We start from the raw sequence: 20,058 nt of genomic DNA, 5'->3' as shown, positions 1-20,058 counted from the left end.
CTTTGATTCCACCTGCAGGTGATCACAGAGAGCGTTTGGCCTTCTCTAACTTATTTTACTTAGTACAGTGCTCTCTTAGTCCATCCACGTTGCTGCAGATGGGAAATTTTCATTCTTTTTTGTATATCCAAAGGAAACAAAGGCTTAGGTGGTAAAAAGCTCTTCCTGCAATGCAGGAGACCCGGGTTCCATCCCTGGGTCGGGAAGATCCCCTGGAGAAGGGAATGGCTACCACTCCACTATTCCTGCCTGAGAAATCCCATGGACAGAGGAGCCTAGTGGGCTACAGTCCATGGGGTTGCAAAGAGGCAGACATGACTGACCAACTAACACTTTCAAAGAAAACAAAAATGCTAATTCAAAAAGATACATGCCACCCAGTGTTCATAGCAGCATGATTTACAACAGCCAGTGGGAGCAACCTAAGCAGACTAATGGATAAGGAAACTGTGGCCTGTGACGGGCTGGGAGATGATGAATGACGAGAAGGCACAGAATGAAGATTTGCCTTAAATAAGCTTCCTGTCTTAGCTGAGAAACCAAGCCCATCGCGGAAGTCAGCCCACATGGCCGAGTGGGGTGGTGCCAGCAGCAGAAGCTTCACTAGCAAGAGAACAACGAGGTTTCCCAAGCGTGAGCAGCTTTGCAAGCTGGTGACTGTTCCTTTGCTCTAGCGCAGCCTTTCTTGCCAGCAGACTGTGGCTTCTCAGTACGTTCCTCTGCGACCTCAGTCTAGCTGCTCTGTACAATGGGTCTTCTCAGGAGGCCTGGAAAGACTAATCCGTATGAAAGTGATTGCAGGTTGCTTTGCCCAGTATCATGAGTAATATTAAGAGAGGCAGCTGGGTGTTGTGGTGAGGACCACAGATTCCAGAAATAGATGGGCTTGGTTTAAGCCCTAGCCCCACTACTTTCTGGCTGTGTGACCCTGGGTAAGTGACTTAACCTCTCTGTGTCACAGTTCTAGAAAAAGAAGATAACAGTAACACGAACTACATAGGACTTCATAATCATCCAGTGAGTAAATAATTATAAAGGGCTTAGAATAGTCCCTGCCACCTAGAAAGAGCTCTGTAAATGTTCTCCAGAATATAAGAAACGTAAATTATAAGTGCTGATAAAGTGCTTTACAGGCCGCACCTCACTTGTCCCAATAGCCCTGCGAGGTAGGTGCTTTACTATGAAGGCTAGTATGAGATACTGAAATCCATAATTCCACTGACTGACTGGAACCCGTGTGAAATGCAGACTCTTCTTACAAACTTCTTCCCGAACACCTGCGCCCCCTCAAGCCCGCCGTCTGCGGTGTTTGTATAGAACGTCAGGCCAGGATTTCCGGCCGACTGCCTCCCAGACCCAGCACGTATACTCTGTGCTCGTCCTGCGGACACTTAGAGGTCTAACTGGCGGGAGCCAGGAGGTACTTACCCAGCAGGAGGCCAGCCAGGAAGCTGAGGTCGATGTCGATGGGGTCCCCTCACTAACTACAAAGAAGCAAAGAATGCTGGACAGGGCATGGAGTGGGCTGGGCTTGGTTATAACATTTTCATCCAAAGACTTGCTCGTCTGGTCCAAATCTCTAGTTTTATAGACATGGAGATGAGAACCTGGAAAGGCGAAGGGACCTACCCAGAGTCACACAGCTACCTACAAACAGCCAGGAGCAAACCCCACCCCAACAGCCCACCCCACAGAGCGTAAGCACTGTGCCTGTGGTTGTAGTTGCTGGTGATTATTAGCCTGGGCGCTGAGCCAGGCACATTTAAGGCTCTCGCCACTTTCCTCCTCCCAGCAGCCCTTCTTAGGAGGATATTGTGATCCTTGTTTTATAGGTGAGAAGATCGGGTTCTGTAGCTTGCCAGGATCCCACAGGTAGTTCGTAGCAATTTGTTGTTCAGTCGCCCAGTCGTTTGCAACTCTTTGCAAACCCATGGACTGCAGCACGCCAGGCTCCCCTGTCCTCCACTCTTTCTCAGTCTGCTCAAATGCCTGTCCACCGAGTCCATGATGCTCTCTAACCATCTCATCTGCTGCTGCCCCTCCTCCTCCCGCCTTCAATCTTTCCCAACATCAGGGTCTTTTCCAATGCACATCAAGTGGCCAGAGTATTGGAGCTTCAGCATCAGTCCTTCCAATGGATATTCAGAGTTGATTTCCTTTTCGATTGACTGGTTTGATCTCCTTGCAGTCCAAGGGACCCTTAAGAGTCTTCTCCAACACCACAGCTCGAAAGTATCGATTCTTTGGTACTCAGCTTTCTTTATAGTCCAACTTTCACATCCATACATGACTATTGGAAAAACCATAGCTTTGACTAGATGGCCCTTTGTCAGCAAAGTGATGCTCTGCTTTTTAATACACTGTCTAGATTTAACATAGCTTTGCTTCCAGAGAGCAAGCGTCTTTAATGTGGCAGGACTGACTTAAACATAGATCTGCCTGATGCTGAAGCCCATACGTGAGATTCACATTTCAGTTTTCCTCTTGGAAGCAGATAATAACATTGGACCAGCCCGATGGCACCCCACTCCTGGAAAATCCCATGGACAGAGGAGCCTGGTGGGCTGCAGTCCATGGGGTCCCTAGGAGTCGGATGCGACTGAGCAACTTCACTTTCACTTTCTCTTTCATGCATTGGAGAAGGAAATGGCAACCCACTCCAGTGTTCTTGCCTGGAGAATCCCAGGGACGGGGGAGCCTGGTGGGCTGCCGTCTCTGGGGTCGCACAGAGTCAGACATGACTGACGCGACTTCGCAGCAGCAGCAGCAGCATTCAGGGGCCAGGGCTGCCCCCTCTGTCCTCTGACTAGAGTACTTTTGCTTATAAATCCCCTTCACTCAGGGGTTCTGACCCTCAGAAACACAGTCTCCTGCGGAGTCTACACCCCTGAATCAGCTTTCTGGAAGGAAGAGACAAGAGCTGCCATTCAGTGTGGCTTCCCTGGGGGCTCAGACGGTAAAGAATCTGCCTGCAGTGCAAGAGACCCGGGTTCAGTCCCCAGGTGCAGAAGATCCCCTGGAGGAGGGAATGGCAGTCCTCTCCAGTATTCTTGCCTGGAGATGCCTGTGGGCTGCAGTCTGTGGGGTCGCACAGAGGAGCCCGTGGGCTGCCGTCCGTGGGCTCGCACAGAGGATCAGACACGACTGACACTTTCACTCCCACTTATACGTTCCAGCTTCTCTCCTGGCACCTGATACACACTGGTGTAATCCTCCCAGTGCTAATGGTGGACATTTTCTGTGAGGAAACGGGCGTTCAAGGCATTTAGTTCTTACCAAAGGTCTCACTGATTTCTGGTCTTGAGGAATGCAAAACTCATTCAGGTCTGAGGTTCCTCTGGCTTCTCATAGAATGAGCCCCTGAAATCTGAGAGAGGGAGGGAGCAGGAAAGCCCACCGGTCCATTCTCAAGGAGATCAGTCCTGAATATTCACTGGAAGGACTGATGCTGAAGCTGAAGCTCTAATACTTTGGCCACCTGATGTGAGGAACTGACTCACTGGAAAAGACCCTGATGCTGGGAAAGCCTGAAGGCGGGAGAAGGGAACAACAGAGGATAAGATGGTTGGATGACATCACCGACTCAGTGGACGTGAGTTTGAGTAAACTCTGGCAGTTGGAGATGGACAGGGAGGCCCGGTGTGCTGTGGTCCATGGGGTCGCAAAGAGTTGGACATGACTGAGTGACTTTGAAAGGGAGGAGTGCCCTGACATTTGTAGACATACTTTAAGCCATCACAGCCACTGTTTCCCAGCCACCTGAGCGCACAGGTGACCTGTGAGCCATGTTTCCCTGGCTCCCAAGGCTGAGATCTTTCAGAGCCGAGACCACATCTTGGTCACTGTGATCACCTTAGAACCGAGCACGGTGCCTGGCATGTAGTAGTTTCTCAAATATTTGATACATAAAGAGCTTAACTGAAAGCCTGAAGCAGATCGACTGTGTTAATTACGGCATTCATGAGTCTAATGATATTCAGGCAGACTGCAGCCGGTCCAGGGTCGCCCACTAGGCAGCTGAGCCATCTCAGGCAAGTTGTGTTGACTGGAAGGCCTCTGGGTTTAGGAGGAGGATCTCTCCAGCCCTTCTGGCCCTGACGGGTTCAGATAAGGGGAAAGGAGCCAGGACAGGCTGTGAAGGCTCTGCCGCGTGCCGCCTGCAGTGGGGCCGGCGCCATCTCCTGACCCAGGTCCCTCTTCTCTTTGCAGGTTGCCCTGCTCCCCAACAGCGCTGCCGACCTGGGCAAGTACATCACTGGCCACAAGGCGCTGGCCTCAAATGCCTACCTTCCAGGTCCTCCTGGCCTGCCTGGGGGCCAGGGCCCCCCTGGTGAGTATGAACGTGAACATGAGCGTCACTCAGCTGTATCTGACTCTTTGCAAGTCCATGGATAGTCCATGGGATTCTCCAGGCAAGAATATGGAAGTGGGGAGCCTTTCCCTTCTCCGGGGGATCTTCCCAACCCAGGGATCGAAGCCAGGTCTCCCGCATCGCAGGCGGATTCTTTACCAGCTGAGCCACCAGGGAAGTGAGTGTGAAGAGGAGCATGAAAGGGTGGTAGGTTCACCAGCCAGAGCCTTCCAGGAGCTCACGTTTAGTGGGGATGGGACGGAGTTCTTTAGCTTCCATGGCTGGGAGCAGAAGCCAGGGTCCAAGGAACCCCCCACGCCAGTGTGCCAAGAAATGGACAAACCTGAGAAACCCTCATGACCGACAGTCGTCAGGGGAAAAGTCATCGTCCTGGACTGGACCGCAGTCTTAAAGGTCATTGTTAGGTTACAGGGAAACAAAATGAAAACTTCTTAACACTAGCACGTGTGAACGTCGGATGGTGTGCTGAACACCTCTGGGCTCACCAGCTGCTCTCACGATTCATGGCCAGCCTCGTGCCACTGTTTCCCAATCCTCTCTCCTCCTCCTCCTGTTATTTGTCAATGCGCTTACACTGATATTTATTTTTTATCTGTCTCTATGTTTCACTTTATTAAGTCACCATCACTGAGATACAATTGTGTACAATAAAATGTACACACTCGAGTTATAGTTGGGCAAGTTTTCACATATGCCTGCGCTCCACGCGTGCCCAGTCACTTCAGTCGTGTCCGCCTCTGCAATCCTATGGACTGTAGCTGTCCAGACTCCTCTGTCCATGGGTTCTCCAGGCAAGAACACTGGAGTGCTTTGCCATGCCCTCCTCCAGAGGATCTTCCCGACCCAGGGATCGACCCCGCGTCTCCTGCGTCGTCCTTGTCTCAGGCCGATTCTTTACTGCTGAGCCAGTGTGGGAGCCCTGACTAAGCGCCACCTTATATCTGGTCTACACCCAGACACAGAAACTCTCCATCACCCCCAGGAAGTGCCCTTGTGCCCTTGGCAGTCTACAGCCTCAGCTCCAGGTAACCACCAACCTGCTCTCGGTCGCTGCAGTTTTGTCTGTTCCAGAACTTCGTGAAAAGGAATCTATTCTTCTGTTTGGCTTCTTCAGCGTACCGTTTTAGAGATTCTCCCCTGTACGCTGAAGAAAATCCCAAACATCCTGTCTTTGCATCGGGAAATACGCAATGAGAACTTAAACCAGTGACAGGACGTTTTCCCTTTTATTATGAGTCTCTCCATAGATAGATCAGTATTTTTTTTTTCCATACTAGTGAAGGAAATATTAGTAGGGTTAGCAAATGTTCTGAGACGTGGACATCTTATCCCCACTGCTCATTGTCTAGCAGTGAGCTGGGCGTTGTGAGTGGCCTCCTGACGTTTTAATGGGGACAGCAAAGCACACGGAGTGAAGCAAGTAGAATGAAACAGTACTGGTCTGCTGTGGAAGCTTAAAGAAGGGAGAGATCAGTGTAGGCTGTGGTGATCAGGGGACTTGGGGCTTAAGCTGGACATGGACAGACATGAAAGGTAGGACCAGTCCAAGCTGGAAGGACATGGGCAGGTTTTAGGATGGAAGGTCAGCATAACAAAGGCTCAAAACGCTTTCTAAACTATGTGTTTTCTTCTCCACTAATATCTTCATCTCCAGGTTTCCTTCAAAACCCAGATTCCTGGGTCTCAGTCTGTAGAAAGACCAAAAGCTGGTCCAAGACTCTGGTTTCTTCCCTCGTTCATTCCCCTGACTTCTTTCCTCCAGCAGAAGCCATACACAGGCAGCCTCTCCTGCTTCTGAGTAAGCTTGGGTCTCTTCCTATACATTGATTCTTAGCACAGTGTTCTCCGTCCTTCTCTAAGAAAATGTTCTTGCTCTACTTCCCTGGAGAAAATTCATCCCCAGGCCAGTCTGCGTATCACTCCAACAAGGACATTCGAGGAACAGGGGAGCCACTGGCCTCTCTCTTGATGGATGGCCTGCGGGCTTTCCCTGCCAGTCTTGCCATCTGGTCTCCAGCATAATGTGAGCCGCCCAGGGCCTCACTGGGGCAGAGTCACCGAGGGCGAGCTCTGGCAGCACCCTTGCTTTCTCCTCCAGTCCTGTTTCCTGCCCCCTCCTGGCTTCTAGCATCGTGCTGTGTTGCTCTCCACTGAGATGTGTTAGGGCAGCGAGAGGGAGAACTGGATTCTCTTCCTCTTAACTCCCATTCCAGTCCTGAAGGCTGGTGAGTCACAGCCTGGGGCAGCGAGCCAGGAGCTCTGGTGTGGAGAGGTGGCTGCTCTCTGCCCCTCACTGTCAGACGAAGGTGCTGGCATTTGCTCATCAAAGCCCCGCAGTTTAAAGGCACTTGACAAACGATCTCTAAAGCTCATTGACTGCCTAAATGAAGGCAAGATATGATCTCCGGCCTGTCCTTGTGTTTTTAGAGGTCCTTGTGTTTTTGTTATGAGAGGGAGCTGGTCCCCTTCCCAGGTAAACTGTTTCAAGGATGTACCTGGAACCAGCATTTAGAGAAGGAGGGGAGGCTGAGACATACTTGGATGGAATAATTAAGCCTTCAATGTTGGCTTAATTATTTTGTGAGCTAGAAAAGACTTCCCCAAATATGGTAAGTCTGAAGTCTTTGGGGCTTTTTTTTGTTTCGTTTTCCAGTGCCTGAAAGTCATTCCATTCTATCACTGTATTCTGCCAATTGTGGGAGCCGTGTACCATCAAAAAGGAACTCCTGTGTGCGTTTGAAAGAGAGGAAGGAATCTGTCTAGTATTAAGGACACATGGCTGAGAAATAGGGACAGCACAGCAGTCAGCCCAGCCTCTTCGTTAAAGTCATTTGACGTGAAACATCTACTGAACAGCCTTTGCTGTACCGGGGCTTCTCTGAGAGCGTGCTGACAATTAAAATACAACCATGCCCACATAAAGCTGACGGTCTAAAAAGGGTTAAAACACCACGTCCTTCCCTATGCTAAGGAATGAAGTTGAACCCTTGCTTTCTATCATATACAAAATGGATTAAAAACCTAAATGTAAGTAAGACCTGAGACTATAAAACTCCTAGGAGAAAACATAGGTGAGAGCTTCCACGACATCGGCAATGATCTCTTGCTTATGAAACCAGAAGCACAGATGATGAAAGCAACACTAGAGCTGAAACCCTCCCATCTGTTCCGGCAAACGGTCTCCCTCTAGCACCTTCAACACGCGCTGTTACCTTTAAGTCCCTTTATGATCCCCTAACATCTGGGTTGCCTCTGAGTCTGTTTCTGTTGATTGCTGAATTTCTTGAATTTTGAGGGGAGTAGTTTCGTCTGGGTGTTGGTTTGAGTTTTTTATAATGTGCCTTAAAATTTTGACTTGAATGCTGGATACCGTTTGCAGAGGAACAGCGGAGACCGGGCGCATAGTAACTGCTTCCGGAGGCGGGCGCGCACAGGCTGCTCGCGAGAAGAACCGGGTCAGTTTCGTGAGCGACCGAGCCGGGCTCGGGTGTGTTGGCACCGGCTCTGCCGCTAGTGTTCCGTGGCCGCCAGCTTTCGGATTCCTTCGATGGGAGGATTCTGTTACTTTGGTTTGGGGCGGGGGCGCGAGCAGTGGGTATATAGTTGTTTTACGGGCTTCCCTGGTGGCTCAGACGGTGAAGAATCTGCCTGCAATGCCAGAGACGCAGGTTCAGTCCCTGGGGTGGGAAGAGCCCCTGGACAAGGAAATGGCAACCCACTCGAGTATTCTCGCCTGGGAAAGCCCACGGATAGAGGAGCCTTGCTGGCTGCAGTCCAGGGGATCATAGAAGATTCAGACAGGACTTAGCGATTAAACAACAGCCACACGGCTCTGTAAGGCAGATTCTTATCAGCCCTCCTTTACAGGTGAGGAGCGAAGGCTCACAGAGGTCAGGAAGCTTGTCCACGATTCAGAGGCAGGCCCCCCTGCTGCTGAAACCTGTACCCCAGCCGCTCCCCAGCTGCACTGACCACTGCCCCGCAGTGACGGGGGTGCTGAGAGCAGACGGTCTCGGGACTAGTGAAATTAAAGAGCTTAAAGGAGGTGAAAGATGCTGAAGAGGTGAAATGGCCACTGATTGGATGAGGAGCTTATAGAAAGGGAGGAATTTATAGGAAGACTCCCAAGTTTCTGGCTTGAGTGGGTGGGGATGGGAGGTCCATGAAAGGAGTGTGAAGTCTGAATCAGCTGGCTGAACGCCTGAGACTAACACATTGTCAGTCAACAGTATTTCAATACAAGAAATGTTTTAGAAAAACAATGGGGATGGATGGCAATTTTTGGTCATGATCAAAATGCCTGTGGGACATCTCAGTGGAGAGGTCAGAAAGCAAAGGTCAGAGTGCAAAGAGAAACAGCTGCAAGGGGCGCCTGGACTGTCAGTCAGCCAGAGTCCTCGTCCTCCTCCCAGGCTGTAGACTAATGAGATGCTCTTTGATTGCAGGCTCACCAGGACCGAAGGGGAGCCCCGGCTTCCCAGGGATCCCAGGCCCCCCCGGGCAGCCCGGCCCGCGGGGCTCAATGGGACCCGTGGGACCATCTCCTGACCTGTCCCACATTAAGCAAGGCCGGAGGGGCCCTGTGGTCAGTATTTCATCAGCGCTCCCATCCATGGTTGGGGAACGCGTGTTCCTTCTGCTAAACGAGGTCCCTTTGCCTTGTAGGGTCCACCAGGCGCCCCAGGACGAGATGGCTCTAAGGTAAGCCTTCCAAGGGGTCCTTACCTCCTTGCAGGCATCACCTGGAGCTCAAGCACGGTTCGCTGAGCCGCTTTGCATGTGGCCAAGTTGAGACACAGGTGCACTTTTTTCCCTAAAGCTGGGAGGAAAATCTAAAAAGCCATTTTCTTAAGATATGGAACAACCGTAATAAGAAAAACAGCCGCAAAAACCACTTGGAAGAAAAAACGACCGTATAAACGTTAAGCCTCCGGGTTGTCATGGTAGTGTGTTTTTCTATTTAGCCAGGCTTCTCTGTGGGGCTGTTTTACGTGTGTTCCTAATTTCTTTGCTGTGTTTAAGTCAAGAACAGGAGAAGTTCCAGTCCGTGCAAGTGGGTGGTTTCGCTCTGGGGGGCTGTGTGCCCCACTGGCCTCATAAAAAAGTCAGTGTGAGTTACTTTAGAAGCTTCTAAGCTATTCCACACGCTGCCTGGAAACACCGGCTTCCCTCCTTTCGGATCTGGTTGGAAAACACACGGCCTTGGGGGAAATGGAAACGCGAGGCACTTGACTCAAGCCTTTTGGTTCAGAGCAGCGGCCCCAAGGGTGCAGCGTGAAGCTGACATTTGCTTCCCATAGGAGATACTGGCTGGCTGTGCGGGGAGATGGTAGTGGTGGAATGGAGGCGGGGGTGGTGGCACCCATGTGGCCCAGACGCTCACCCTGACCCTTCTGTTTTCAGGGGGAAAGAGGCGCACCGGGCCCCAGAGGGTCTCCAGTAAGTAGCCCCACCTGTCTTGCTTCCCCAGGGCAGCGCTCAGCCCGGCCACAGAGAGCTCCGTGGTTACAGAAAGAGTCACAAGAGCCTTTTGCACCTGGTTGGGTTTTAAAAATCCACTTCCTGGTTTTGTTTGTTTTTGTTATGGCTAATCTTTATTTGAGCTTCCCTGGTGGCTCATTGGTGAAGAATCCACCTGCCAATGCAGGAGACATGGGTTCGATCCCTTGGTTTGGAAGACCCCCTGGAAAAAGGGAATGGCTCCTGTGTTCTTGCCTGGAGAGTTCCATGGACAGCGGAACCTAGCGGGCTACAGTCCATGGGGTCGCCAAAGACTTGGGCATGACTTAGCGACTAAACAGCAACGACAACAATCTTTATTTGGAATAAAGATTCTCTTAAGATTCCAAACCCTAGCATGTCCTAAGTCCATTTCCAGGTGTGTCTTACAACATCGGAAGTGGCAGAGCTGAGGTTCAAATCCAAGAGCAGCCCAGCCTCTTAACCACTGCTCTCCGCCTCCCAGGGTTCTTTGGAAGGTAACCTAGGAGGGGCATTCTCAGATTCCGTCATTCTACCAGATTTGACGGAGCCTGAGAGCTAGGAGAGGTCCGTGAGCCACCACAGTGCATCCGGGAGGTGAAGGGGCACAGAGCGGCATCCGCCAGCTGTTGTTTATGGGCCTGACGTTTCCCTGTTAGATGCAGAGTTGGCAAGGTGGTCGCCAGCGGACGGTGGGGCCTCCGGGAGCCCTGGGTCAGCCAAGGGGCGGGCCTCTGGCCGTCTGGTCTGACTCTTCTCTCCTGTGCAGGGACCCCCCGGTTCTTTCGATTTCCTGCTGATCGTCCTGGCGGAAATCCGTAACGACATCACCGAACTGCAGGAACAGGTGTTCGGGCGCCGGACTCACTCTTCAGCAGAGGAGTCCCCGTCACCGCAGGGATTTCCCAGCTATCCGGAGACCCTGGACGTGGGCTCCGGAGATGACTCCCCGGGAAGAACTGAGACAACAGCCTCGGGAGCCCCCAGAGACTTCTATCCTTAGTGCATCCGACATCTTCATGCCAAAGGAAGAGTGTTTTCCCCTGCAGTAAAATCCTCCAAAGAACAAAAACAAAACATCACTGGAGACCTAAAGAAAGATAGGATTTTATTTTCTTTGCTCTTCCCTTTCTTCTTCCTACGTCTCCTCTTCCAGACACTGTTTACAGCGTCTCCTGCTAGACATCCTAAAGACGCCAGGAACGAGATGACTGATTTCAGTGCTTCCCCCGGAGAATCCACAGGGCAGCTTTTCTTTGAATTCCTTATTTTCCAGGGGCTTCTAATTTCTGAATTAGGTACTCACATTATCTTAAAAATTGGCAGACTGTCAAAAAGGGGGAAAGAGTTCTAAGAAAATGTGAGTTTCAGTTCAGTTCAGTCACTCAGCTGTGTCCAACTCCTTGTGACCCCATGGACTGCGGCACGCCAGGCCTCCCTGTCCATCATCAACTCCCAGAGCTTACTCAAACTCATGTCCATTGGGTCGGTGATGCCATCCAGCCATCTCATCCTGTGTCATCCCCTTCTCCTCCTGCCCTCAATCTTTTCAATCACGGCCTTTTCAAATGAGTCATTTTTTCCCATCAGGTGGCCAAAGTATTGGCGTTTCAGCTTCAGCATCAGTCCTTCTAATGAATATTCAGAACTGATTTCCTTTAGGATGGACTGGTTGGATCTCCTTGCAGTCCAAGGGACTCTCAAGAGTCTTCTCCAACACCACAGTTCAAAAGGATCAATTCTTCAGCGCTCAGCCTTCTTCACAGTCCAACTCTCACATCCATACACGACCACTGGAAAAACCATAGCCTTGACTAGATGGACCTTAGTCAGCAAAGTAATGTCTCTGCTTTTTAATATGCTGTCTAGGTTGGTCATAACTTTTTTTCCAAGGAGCAAGCATCTTTTATTTACATGGCTGCAGTCACCATCTACAGAGATTTTAGAGTCCAAAAAAATAGTCTGTCACTGTTTCCCCATCTATTTCCCATGAAGTGATGGGACCAGGTACCATGATCTTAGTTTTCTGAATGTTGAGCTTTAAGCCAACTTTTTCACTCTCCTCTTTCACTTTCATCAACAGGCTCTTTAGTTCCTCTTCACTTTCTGCCATAAGGGTGGTGTCATCTGCATATCTGAGGTGATTGATATTTCTCCCGACAATCTTGATTCCAGCTTGTGCTTCCTCCAGCCCAGCATTTCTCATGATATACTCTGCATATAAGTTAAATAAGCAGGGTGACAATATACAGCCTAGACGTACGTACTCCTTTCCCAAATTGGAACCAGTCTGTTGTTCTATGTCCAGTTCTAACTGTTGCTTCTTGACCCACATACAGATTTCTCAGGAAGGTAGTCTGGTATTCCCATCTCATGAAGAATTTTCCACAGTTTGTTGTGATCCACACAGTCAAAGGCTTTGCATAGTCAATAAAGCAGAAGCAGATGTTTTTCTGGAACTCTCTTGCTTTTTCGATGATCCAGCAGATGTTGGCAATTTGACCTCTGGTTCCTCTGCCTTTTCTAAGTCCAGCTTGAACATTTGGAAGTTCATGGTTCATGTACTGCTGTAGCCTGGCCTGGAGAATTTTGAGCATTACTTTACTAGCATGTGAGATGAGTGCAATTGTGCGGTAGTTTGAGCATCCTTTGGCATTGCCTTTCTTTGGGATTGGAATGAAAACTGACCTTTTCTAGTCCTGTGGCCACTGCTGAGTTTTCCAAATTTGCTGGCATGTTGAGTGCAGCACTTTCACAGCATCATCTTTCAGGATTTGAAAGAGCTCTACTGGAGTTTCATGACCTCCACTAGCTTTGTTTGTGGTGATGTTTCCTAAGGCCCACTTGACTTCACATTCCAGGATGTCTGACTCTAGGTGAGTGATCACACCATCATGGTTATCTGGGTTGTGAAGATCTTTTTTGTATAGTTCTGTGTATTTTTGCCAGCTCTTCATAATATCTTCTTCTTTTGTTAGGTCCATACCATTTCTGTACTTTATTGAGCCCATCTTTGCATGAAAAGTTCCCTTGGTATCTCTAATTTTCTTGAAGAGATCTCTAGTCTTTCCCATTCTATTGTTTTCCTCTATTTCTTTGCACTGATCACTGAGGAAGGCTTTCTTATCTCTCCTTGCTATTCTTTGGAACTCTGCATTCAAATGGGTATATCTTTCCTTTTCTCCTTTGCCTTTCTCTTCTTTTCATAGCTATTTGTAAGGCCTTCTCAGACAGCCATTTTGCCTTTTTGCATTTCTTTTTCTTGGGGATGGTCTTGATCCCTGCTTCCTGTACAATGTCACGAACCTCTGTGCATAGTTCATCAGGCACTCTATCTATCAGATCTAATCCCTTGAATCTATTTCTCACTTCCACTGTATAATCATTAGGGATTTGATTTAGATCATACCTGAATGGTCTAGCGGTTTTCCCTACTTTCTTCAATTGAAGTCTGAATTTGGCAATAAGGAGTTCATGATCTGAGCCACAGTCAGCTCCCGGTCTTGTTTTTGTTGACTGTATCGAGCTTCTCCATCTTTGGCTGCAAAGAATATAATCAATCTGATTTCGGTGTTGACCATCTGGTGATGTCCATGTGTAGAGTCTTCTCTCTTGTGTTGTTGGGAGAGAGTTTGCTATGACCAGTGCGCTCTCTTGGCAAAACTCTGTTAGCCTTTGCCCTGCTTCATTCTGTACTCCAAGGCCAAATTTACCTGTTACTCCAGGTGTTTCTTAACTTCCTACTTTTGTATTCCAGTCCCCTATAATGAAAAGGACATCTCTTTTGGGTGTTAGTTCTAGAAGGTCTGGTAGGTCTTTATAGAACTGTTCAACTTCAGCTTCTTCAGCATTACTGGTTGGGGCATAGATTTGGATTACTGTGATATTGAACGGTTTTCCTTGGAAATGAACAGAGATCATGCTGTCATTTTTGAGACTGCATTCAGGTACTGCATTTCAGACTCTTTTGTTGACTATAAGGGCTACTCCATTTCTTCTAAGGGATTCTTGCCCATAGTAGTAGATATAATGATCATCTGAGTTAAATTCACCCATTCCAGTCCATTTTAGTTCACTGATTCCTAAAAATATCTTGCCGACTCCTGTTTGACCACTTCCAATTTGCCTTGATTCATGGTCCTAACATTCAAGTTTCCTATGCAATATTGCTCTTTACAGCATCAGACTTTACTTCCATCACCAGTCATATCCACAACTGGGTGTTGTTTTTGCTTTGGTTCCATCCCTTCATTCTTTCTAGAGTTATTTCTCCACTGATCTCCAGTAGCATATTGGGCACCTACCGACCTGGGGAATTCCTATTTCAGAGTCCCATCTTTTTGCCTTTTCATCCTGTTCATCGGGTTCTCAAGGCAAGAATACTGAAGTGGTTTGCAATTCCCTTCTCCAGTGGACCACGTTTTGTCAGACCTCTCCACCATGACCCGTCTGTCAGGTGGCCCTACATGGCATGGCTCATAGATTGAGTTAGACAAGGCTGTGGTGCCTGTGATCAGATTGGCTAGTTTTCTGTGATTGTGGTTTTCAGTCTGTCTGCCCTCTGATGGAGGAGGATAAGAGGCTTATGGGAGCTTCTTGATGGGAGAGACTAACTGAGGGGGAAACTGGCTCTTGCTCTGATGGGGGATGGGGGGGCATGCTCAGTAAATCCTTAGTCCTGTTTTCTGTTGATGGGCGGGGCTGTGTTCCCTCCCTGTTAATTGCCCTGGGGCCAAACTAAGGTGGAGGTAATGAAGATAATGGTGACCTCCTTCAAAAGGTCCCATGATGCACTGCTACACTCCGCAGCCCTGACCCTGCAGCAGGCCACCACCACCCCACGCCTCCTCCGGAGACTCCTGGACACTCCTGGGCAAGTCTGGGTCCGTCTCCTGTGGGGTCACTGCTCCTTTCTCCCAGGTCCTGGTGGCACACAGGGTTCTGCCCGTGCCCTCCAAGAGCCTGTTTCCCAGTCCCGTGTAAGTTCTGGTGGCTCTATGGTGGGTTAATGGCTGCCTCCTCCAAGAGGGCCCCTGCCATGCCCAGGTCTGCGGCACCCAGGGCCCCTGCCCCTGCGGGAGTGCACTGCCGACCCGGGCCTCCTCAGGAGGCGCGCGCACACAGCTCTGGCTCAGCCTCTCTGGGGTCCCTGGGTCCTGGTGCCCTTGTTTGAGTGCTCTGAGCGTCTCTGTCGGGAATGGGGTTTGATTCTAAATGCAAATCCAACCCTCCTACCATCTTGCTGGGGCTTCTCCTTTGCCCTTGGACATGGGGTATCTCCTCACAGTCGCTCCAGAATTAGTTTACTTATTTAAAAAATATATAGATATGTGTCCCAAAATAGACTGCTACACCTCCATATCAAAATTACCCATTTTCAGTGAAAAGAGGGAGACGGCAATCTATATTTGCCTCAGTGGGTAATTCTTTTTCCTTGTCAATCTGACAGATTTAAAATATTCTATCCTCCTACCCAACCTTGTTTACCTGCGTTCCATCCGTGGGTCAGGAAGATCCCCTGGAGAAGGGCATGGCAACCCACTCCAGTATTCTTGCCTGGAGAATCCCATGGACAGAGGAACTTGGCAGGCTACAGTCCATGGGGTTGCAAAGAGTTGCACATAACTGAGCAACTAATACTTTAGTAATTTTGATTAAAGACAGAAGAGTGGAGATGAGAATAGATGGAGAAAAACTACAGTCCCATATAGACTGCCCAGAAAGTGGCCACATAGGAACGCTCAGATGTGACTGTTAAGGGCTTCCCAGCTGGCGCTGGTGGTAAAGAACCCGCCTGCCAGTGCAGGAGATGTAAGAGGCACAGGTTTGATCCCTGGGTTGGGAAGATCCCTTGGAGATGAGCAAGGCAACCCACTCCAGTATTCTCACCTGGAGAATCCCATGGACAGAGGAGCCTGGTGGGCTACTGTCCTTGGGGTCGCACAGAGTCAGACACAACTGAAGCAGTTTATCATGCACACACGTGATTGTTAAGGGTTCATGCCACACTTATCTATAAGTATCCTATTCAAAGAAGAAAATTACTCTCGCTGTAGGAATAAATGCTGTTTCTAAGACAAAAAGTTGAGTGAGTGCAGTGCCCTGGCTCACATAAGAACAGTGAGCTTCTGGTTTGCCAGGACATTTAAAAGCTGTTAGGCTGGCCAAAAAGTTCCCGAATGTTGGAGAAATTTCTGGCCAACCCGATATTTGATTGAATGAGTGGGCTTGCTTAGTAAACCACAAGATTATTTGTTAAATAAAGGTACCTGACCCTTGGGGAGAGGTGCAGAGTTTCCTGGCTGTGACCAGGTGCCTACCAGATGCCTTTAGGCTATGATCCAGGTTGACTCAATGGACAGCGGAGCTCAGGGCTGGAAGGAGGTTGCTTGGCTTCAGTTGTTGGCAGGGGAGTGGGGAGATGGTAAGGGGTAAATGAGAACCTCGGGCAGGGGCACCTGTGCATCACAGAAGCAGGTGAATTAAGGGCCTCCCGGGTGGCTCAGCTGGTAAAAGATCTGCCTGCGGTGCAGGAGACCCCAGTTCAATTCCTGGGTCAGGAAGTGCCCCTGGAGAAGGGATAGGCTCCCCACTCCAGTTTTCCTGGGCTTCCCTGGTGGCTCAGATGGTAAAGAATCTGCCTGCATGTAGGAGACCCAGGTTTGACCCCTGGGTTGGGAAGATCCCCTGGAGGAGGGCATGGCAACCCGCTGTAGTATTCTTGCCTAGAGAATCCCCATGGACAGAGGGGGCTGGCGGGCTACAGTCCATGGGGTCACAAAGAGTCAGACACAACTGGACAAGGAAGCACAGGCGTTAGAAGCCCTTGTCTGGGGCCAGCCAAGCTTGCCAGCATATGGAAAATAATACATAATTGGAAGATCTCTTGAATGGGGAGTGGAAAAACAATAGTCTTCCTCGTTTGCCAAAAATGTCCTTCCCACCCTTCCCATTTTTCCTTAATTTTCCATAATTTAGTCCAAGTTCCAGTTCTTGTAGGTCTTCTTGATTTCGCTTCCCCAGCAAACACAGGACGCAGTTGGAAACTATATTCGCAAACCTCCCCTGGAGTCGTGTTTGCTCTTAACACCTCTGGGTCCCTTTAGGACCCACATTCCAGAAAAAGGCTTCTCTGGATCCCCAGGAGCACCTGTTCCTTTGGAATGTTGTTGGGGGTGCTCGTGGTCTTGACGGCAGCTCACTGGCCCTTCCTGTATGCTTTGTCACTCGACACCCAGGACGGTGTTTCATGGGCCCATTCAGGAGCCCTCTGCCTGTGTGTTGAGCATCACACGAGACCACCGTTACAGCTTCTCTTTGCTCGTGTTCCAATCTCTTACCCTGCAGCATCCCCTGAATTTCCCGGTGGTTCGTGTTTAATTCTCTCTCTCCATCTCCTTTGATGCCGCCATCATTTCACTCTCCCTGGAGAGCTTGTTTAAAGACGATCACGGTGGCTGCCCTATGGCCACTTCTGTCTTCCTTCAGAACGGCAGGAAGGGCCACGTGTGCAAATCTGAAGTGGCACCAGCCTTTCTTCCCTCGTCCCCATTCTGTTAGAAACAGGGCTCCATCAGCCAGCCAGTGACCGAGTTTTTCACCAACACTTGGCTCCACTGTTTCTTTCCTGCACCAAGTTCCTAGCTGCTGTCCACCCCAACGCTACAGCTGATCGCAGACGCCGCCTCAGAGCTCCTTTCCTGGGATCCCTCCTGCCCCCTTCAGTCTCTCCAGAACCTAACCTTCACAGCAGGAGCCCTCCCCCACCGCAGGTTCCCAGAGATGAACTCAGCAGATGTTGATTCCCATCTGGAATGTATTTAATGTTTGCCTGCTTGTGGAATGCAGTATTTAAAGTGTGTGGATGGATGAATGCTAAAAAAAAAATTATGCATAGACTATGAGAAATGAGCTTCATCTTTGATTTTTTAAATGAGGAATTTTATTACCTTTTAAACAGTGAATTGTATGTAGAAATATCGGGGGTTTTTCTTCTATATTATTGAGTACTCATAAAATGGAACTAAACTGTGTGTTTGGCCAGAAGCTAGGATAATATATTAACGGAATGAATGGAATAACAGAATGAATGGAAGGTGGTAATATCTGGGATTTATGAGATGGTTCTGGATAGTATTTTCTAGCAAGATATACAATAACCTGTATGTTATCATCTCAATCTGCTGGATTGGACAACTTGTAAAATGATTATTTATCTTCATATTTCCAAAACTTGGACTACTACCATAGGATAAAATATATACTCTGTAAACCCAAATTATATTTTTCAAAGATAAGATAAAATAATGCATTGTTATTCCTAACATATCTTTTAGCTATGGATGGAAAACCAAAGCTTCACTGTCTAAACAGGACTTCTGCTTAGAACCTAATAGAATAGGCCTTCGGGGGGGAAGGGGGCATAAAATGTGCTGGTCTGAGTGATCTGCTTCGTGTTTCATGGAGGGAAAGGTCTTTCTGAGAAATGTTGATTTCAGCCTTTTGCACTCTGATAACTAGAAGTCAGAACAGGACTTTGTAGACCGGCTCTGTTTCAGAAAGCAATGGACATAAACTTCTCCTATCCAAAATACAAGGGGATGCATTTTAGTTTAAGAAAATCCTCCTCCCTGTCCAGTTGCAAAGGGGGACATCACAAGCTTCACGATGCCAAGGCCTGGGGGCGGTGCCAAAGGAAGGCTGACTTGTCTCTCCTTCTGTATTTTCTAACTCCTGCCACGGAATGAACTGGCCAACTGAAGTCATTTCTAGCATAAACTCAGACAAGTGTGTTTCACAGCCAAGCGGGGAAAGAACAAGTGCATGCTGGCGCTTGGTGTGGGCAGGGGGCATGTTCTCCACCAGGTGCCAGGCGGCGGGCCCCCGACCGTGGCCCTGCTCCCTGTCTGGGGTTTGTGCCCCCAGACACGCAGGGGACGGTGTCCTTGGTGACCAGGTGCCTGGCATCTCCCTGGGTTGACAGAAGACCCCTCCTCACTTCCCCTCTCCCCCCATTCCAGCCTGTCACAGAGCAGCGTCAGTATGTAACCTTAACATCTTTCAGATAACCTTCCCTGAAAAGGAAATTTACCCACAGGAATCCAGGCCAAACAACTAGTAGAATAGAGCCATCTGAAGTTTTTAATGAGTTCAGGGAAACAGATGAAAATTTTCCTGGCACGGTTAGCATGCATGTTTCACAAGAAATCAAAAAATAATTTTCCATTTGAGAAAGAAAAAATGACTGTAATTGTTAAAGCATAAAACCTTGGACTTCACATGCTCCTGCAACAAATACCACCTTAGAGATATCCTAGAAAAGAAAGACCCTTTTACACATTCCCCCAGGGACCTCACATTCTTTATGTGAGAGCCTCAAAGCAAGCACCCTGGGGAATTCCGTGTGTTTCATGACTCCATTTTTATTTCCAGTGCCTAGCCATATACTTCAGTAGCTGTGTTCATTATTTATAACAGGTCCCTATAACAATTGGGCTAGTGTTCAGTTATGGATGTGATTCTATGAAGTGCTTTTGATAAGATGATATACGCCTAATAACAAAGTTATTTTTCTTATGTGGTTGTGCTGTGTTTTGTCCTGAAACCCATTCCTAAAGAAGTCTGTATACAAGGTGATGGAGAAAGACGTTTCTCTTAGGAGCCAGAACCTGCATTCTGGGTAGGCTACCCCTGGGGGGCTGGCTGTGGTCCCAGCATTTGAGCCTGAGCCAAGGTCTTAGGACCCAGCTTCCACTGAATCTGAGTCTCAGAGGCTCACCTCCCCAGTTGGGGTAATCCCCTGGGACCCCCATGGTGGGCTTTTCAACCTGGAACTCTCTGAAGACCATTGGAGATGCTTTAGGGGAAACTTGTGAGGGCATCCCCCGACCCCAACCCCGGCCCCCGCAACTCCCACTGCACCGGACCAAGTCAGCCTTCAATTGGTTTGGGGTTAGAATTCCATGTAAAGTTTCCTTTGGAGGGGGAAAAAAGCTGACTACCTAAAAAAGAAGTGAAAATAGAGTTTGGGGAAAAAGCCCCATCCGTGGTAGCTGAAATTCCCTTGTGTGAAGATAAGAAAGGAATTCTCATCAGTTGGGCCACATGGGAGGTGGAGTTACATAATAAAAGGAAAGGCTATTTCTAAGCAATATGTAGCACTCTTTATCAAGGTGCCTTAAACACCCCCCAAATTAGTTTGTGTT

General features: G+C 49.0%; 1 protein-coding gene across 1 annotated transcript in view; it reads left to right on the top strand.

The window, feature by feature from the left end:
• The window catches only part of CCBE1 (collagen and calcium binding EGF domains 1), a 230,808-nt gene extending 219,952 nt beyond the window's left edge, over nt 1-10,856 (top strand). Inside the window, exons 7-11 of the mRNA XM_052660540.1 lie at nt 4,210-4,330; nt 8,818-8,957; nt 9,038-9,073; nt 9,776-9,811; nt 10,623-10,856. Coding sequence (XP_052516500.1) covers nt 4,210-4,330; nt 8,818-8,957; nt 9,038-9,073; nt 9,776-9,811; nt 10,623-10,856 — 567 coding nt within the window. The remainder of the gene's footprint in view (nt 1-4,209; nt 4,331-8,817; nt 8,958-9,037; nt 9,074-9,775; nt 9,812-10,622) is intronic.
• Nucleotides 10,857-20,058: the final 9,202 nt, after the last annotated feature.

The sequence above is a fragment of the Budorcas taxicolor genome, chromosome 22, assembly GCF_023091745.1.
Source record: "Budorcas taxicolor isolate Tak-1 chromosome 22, Takin1.1, whole genome shotgun sequence".
NCBI lineage: Eukaryota > Metazoa > Chordata > Mammalia > Artiodactyla > Bovidae > Budorcas > Budorcas taxicolor.
This window is presented reverse-complemented; position numbering and strand designations above follow the sequence as displayed.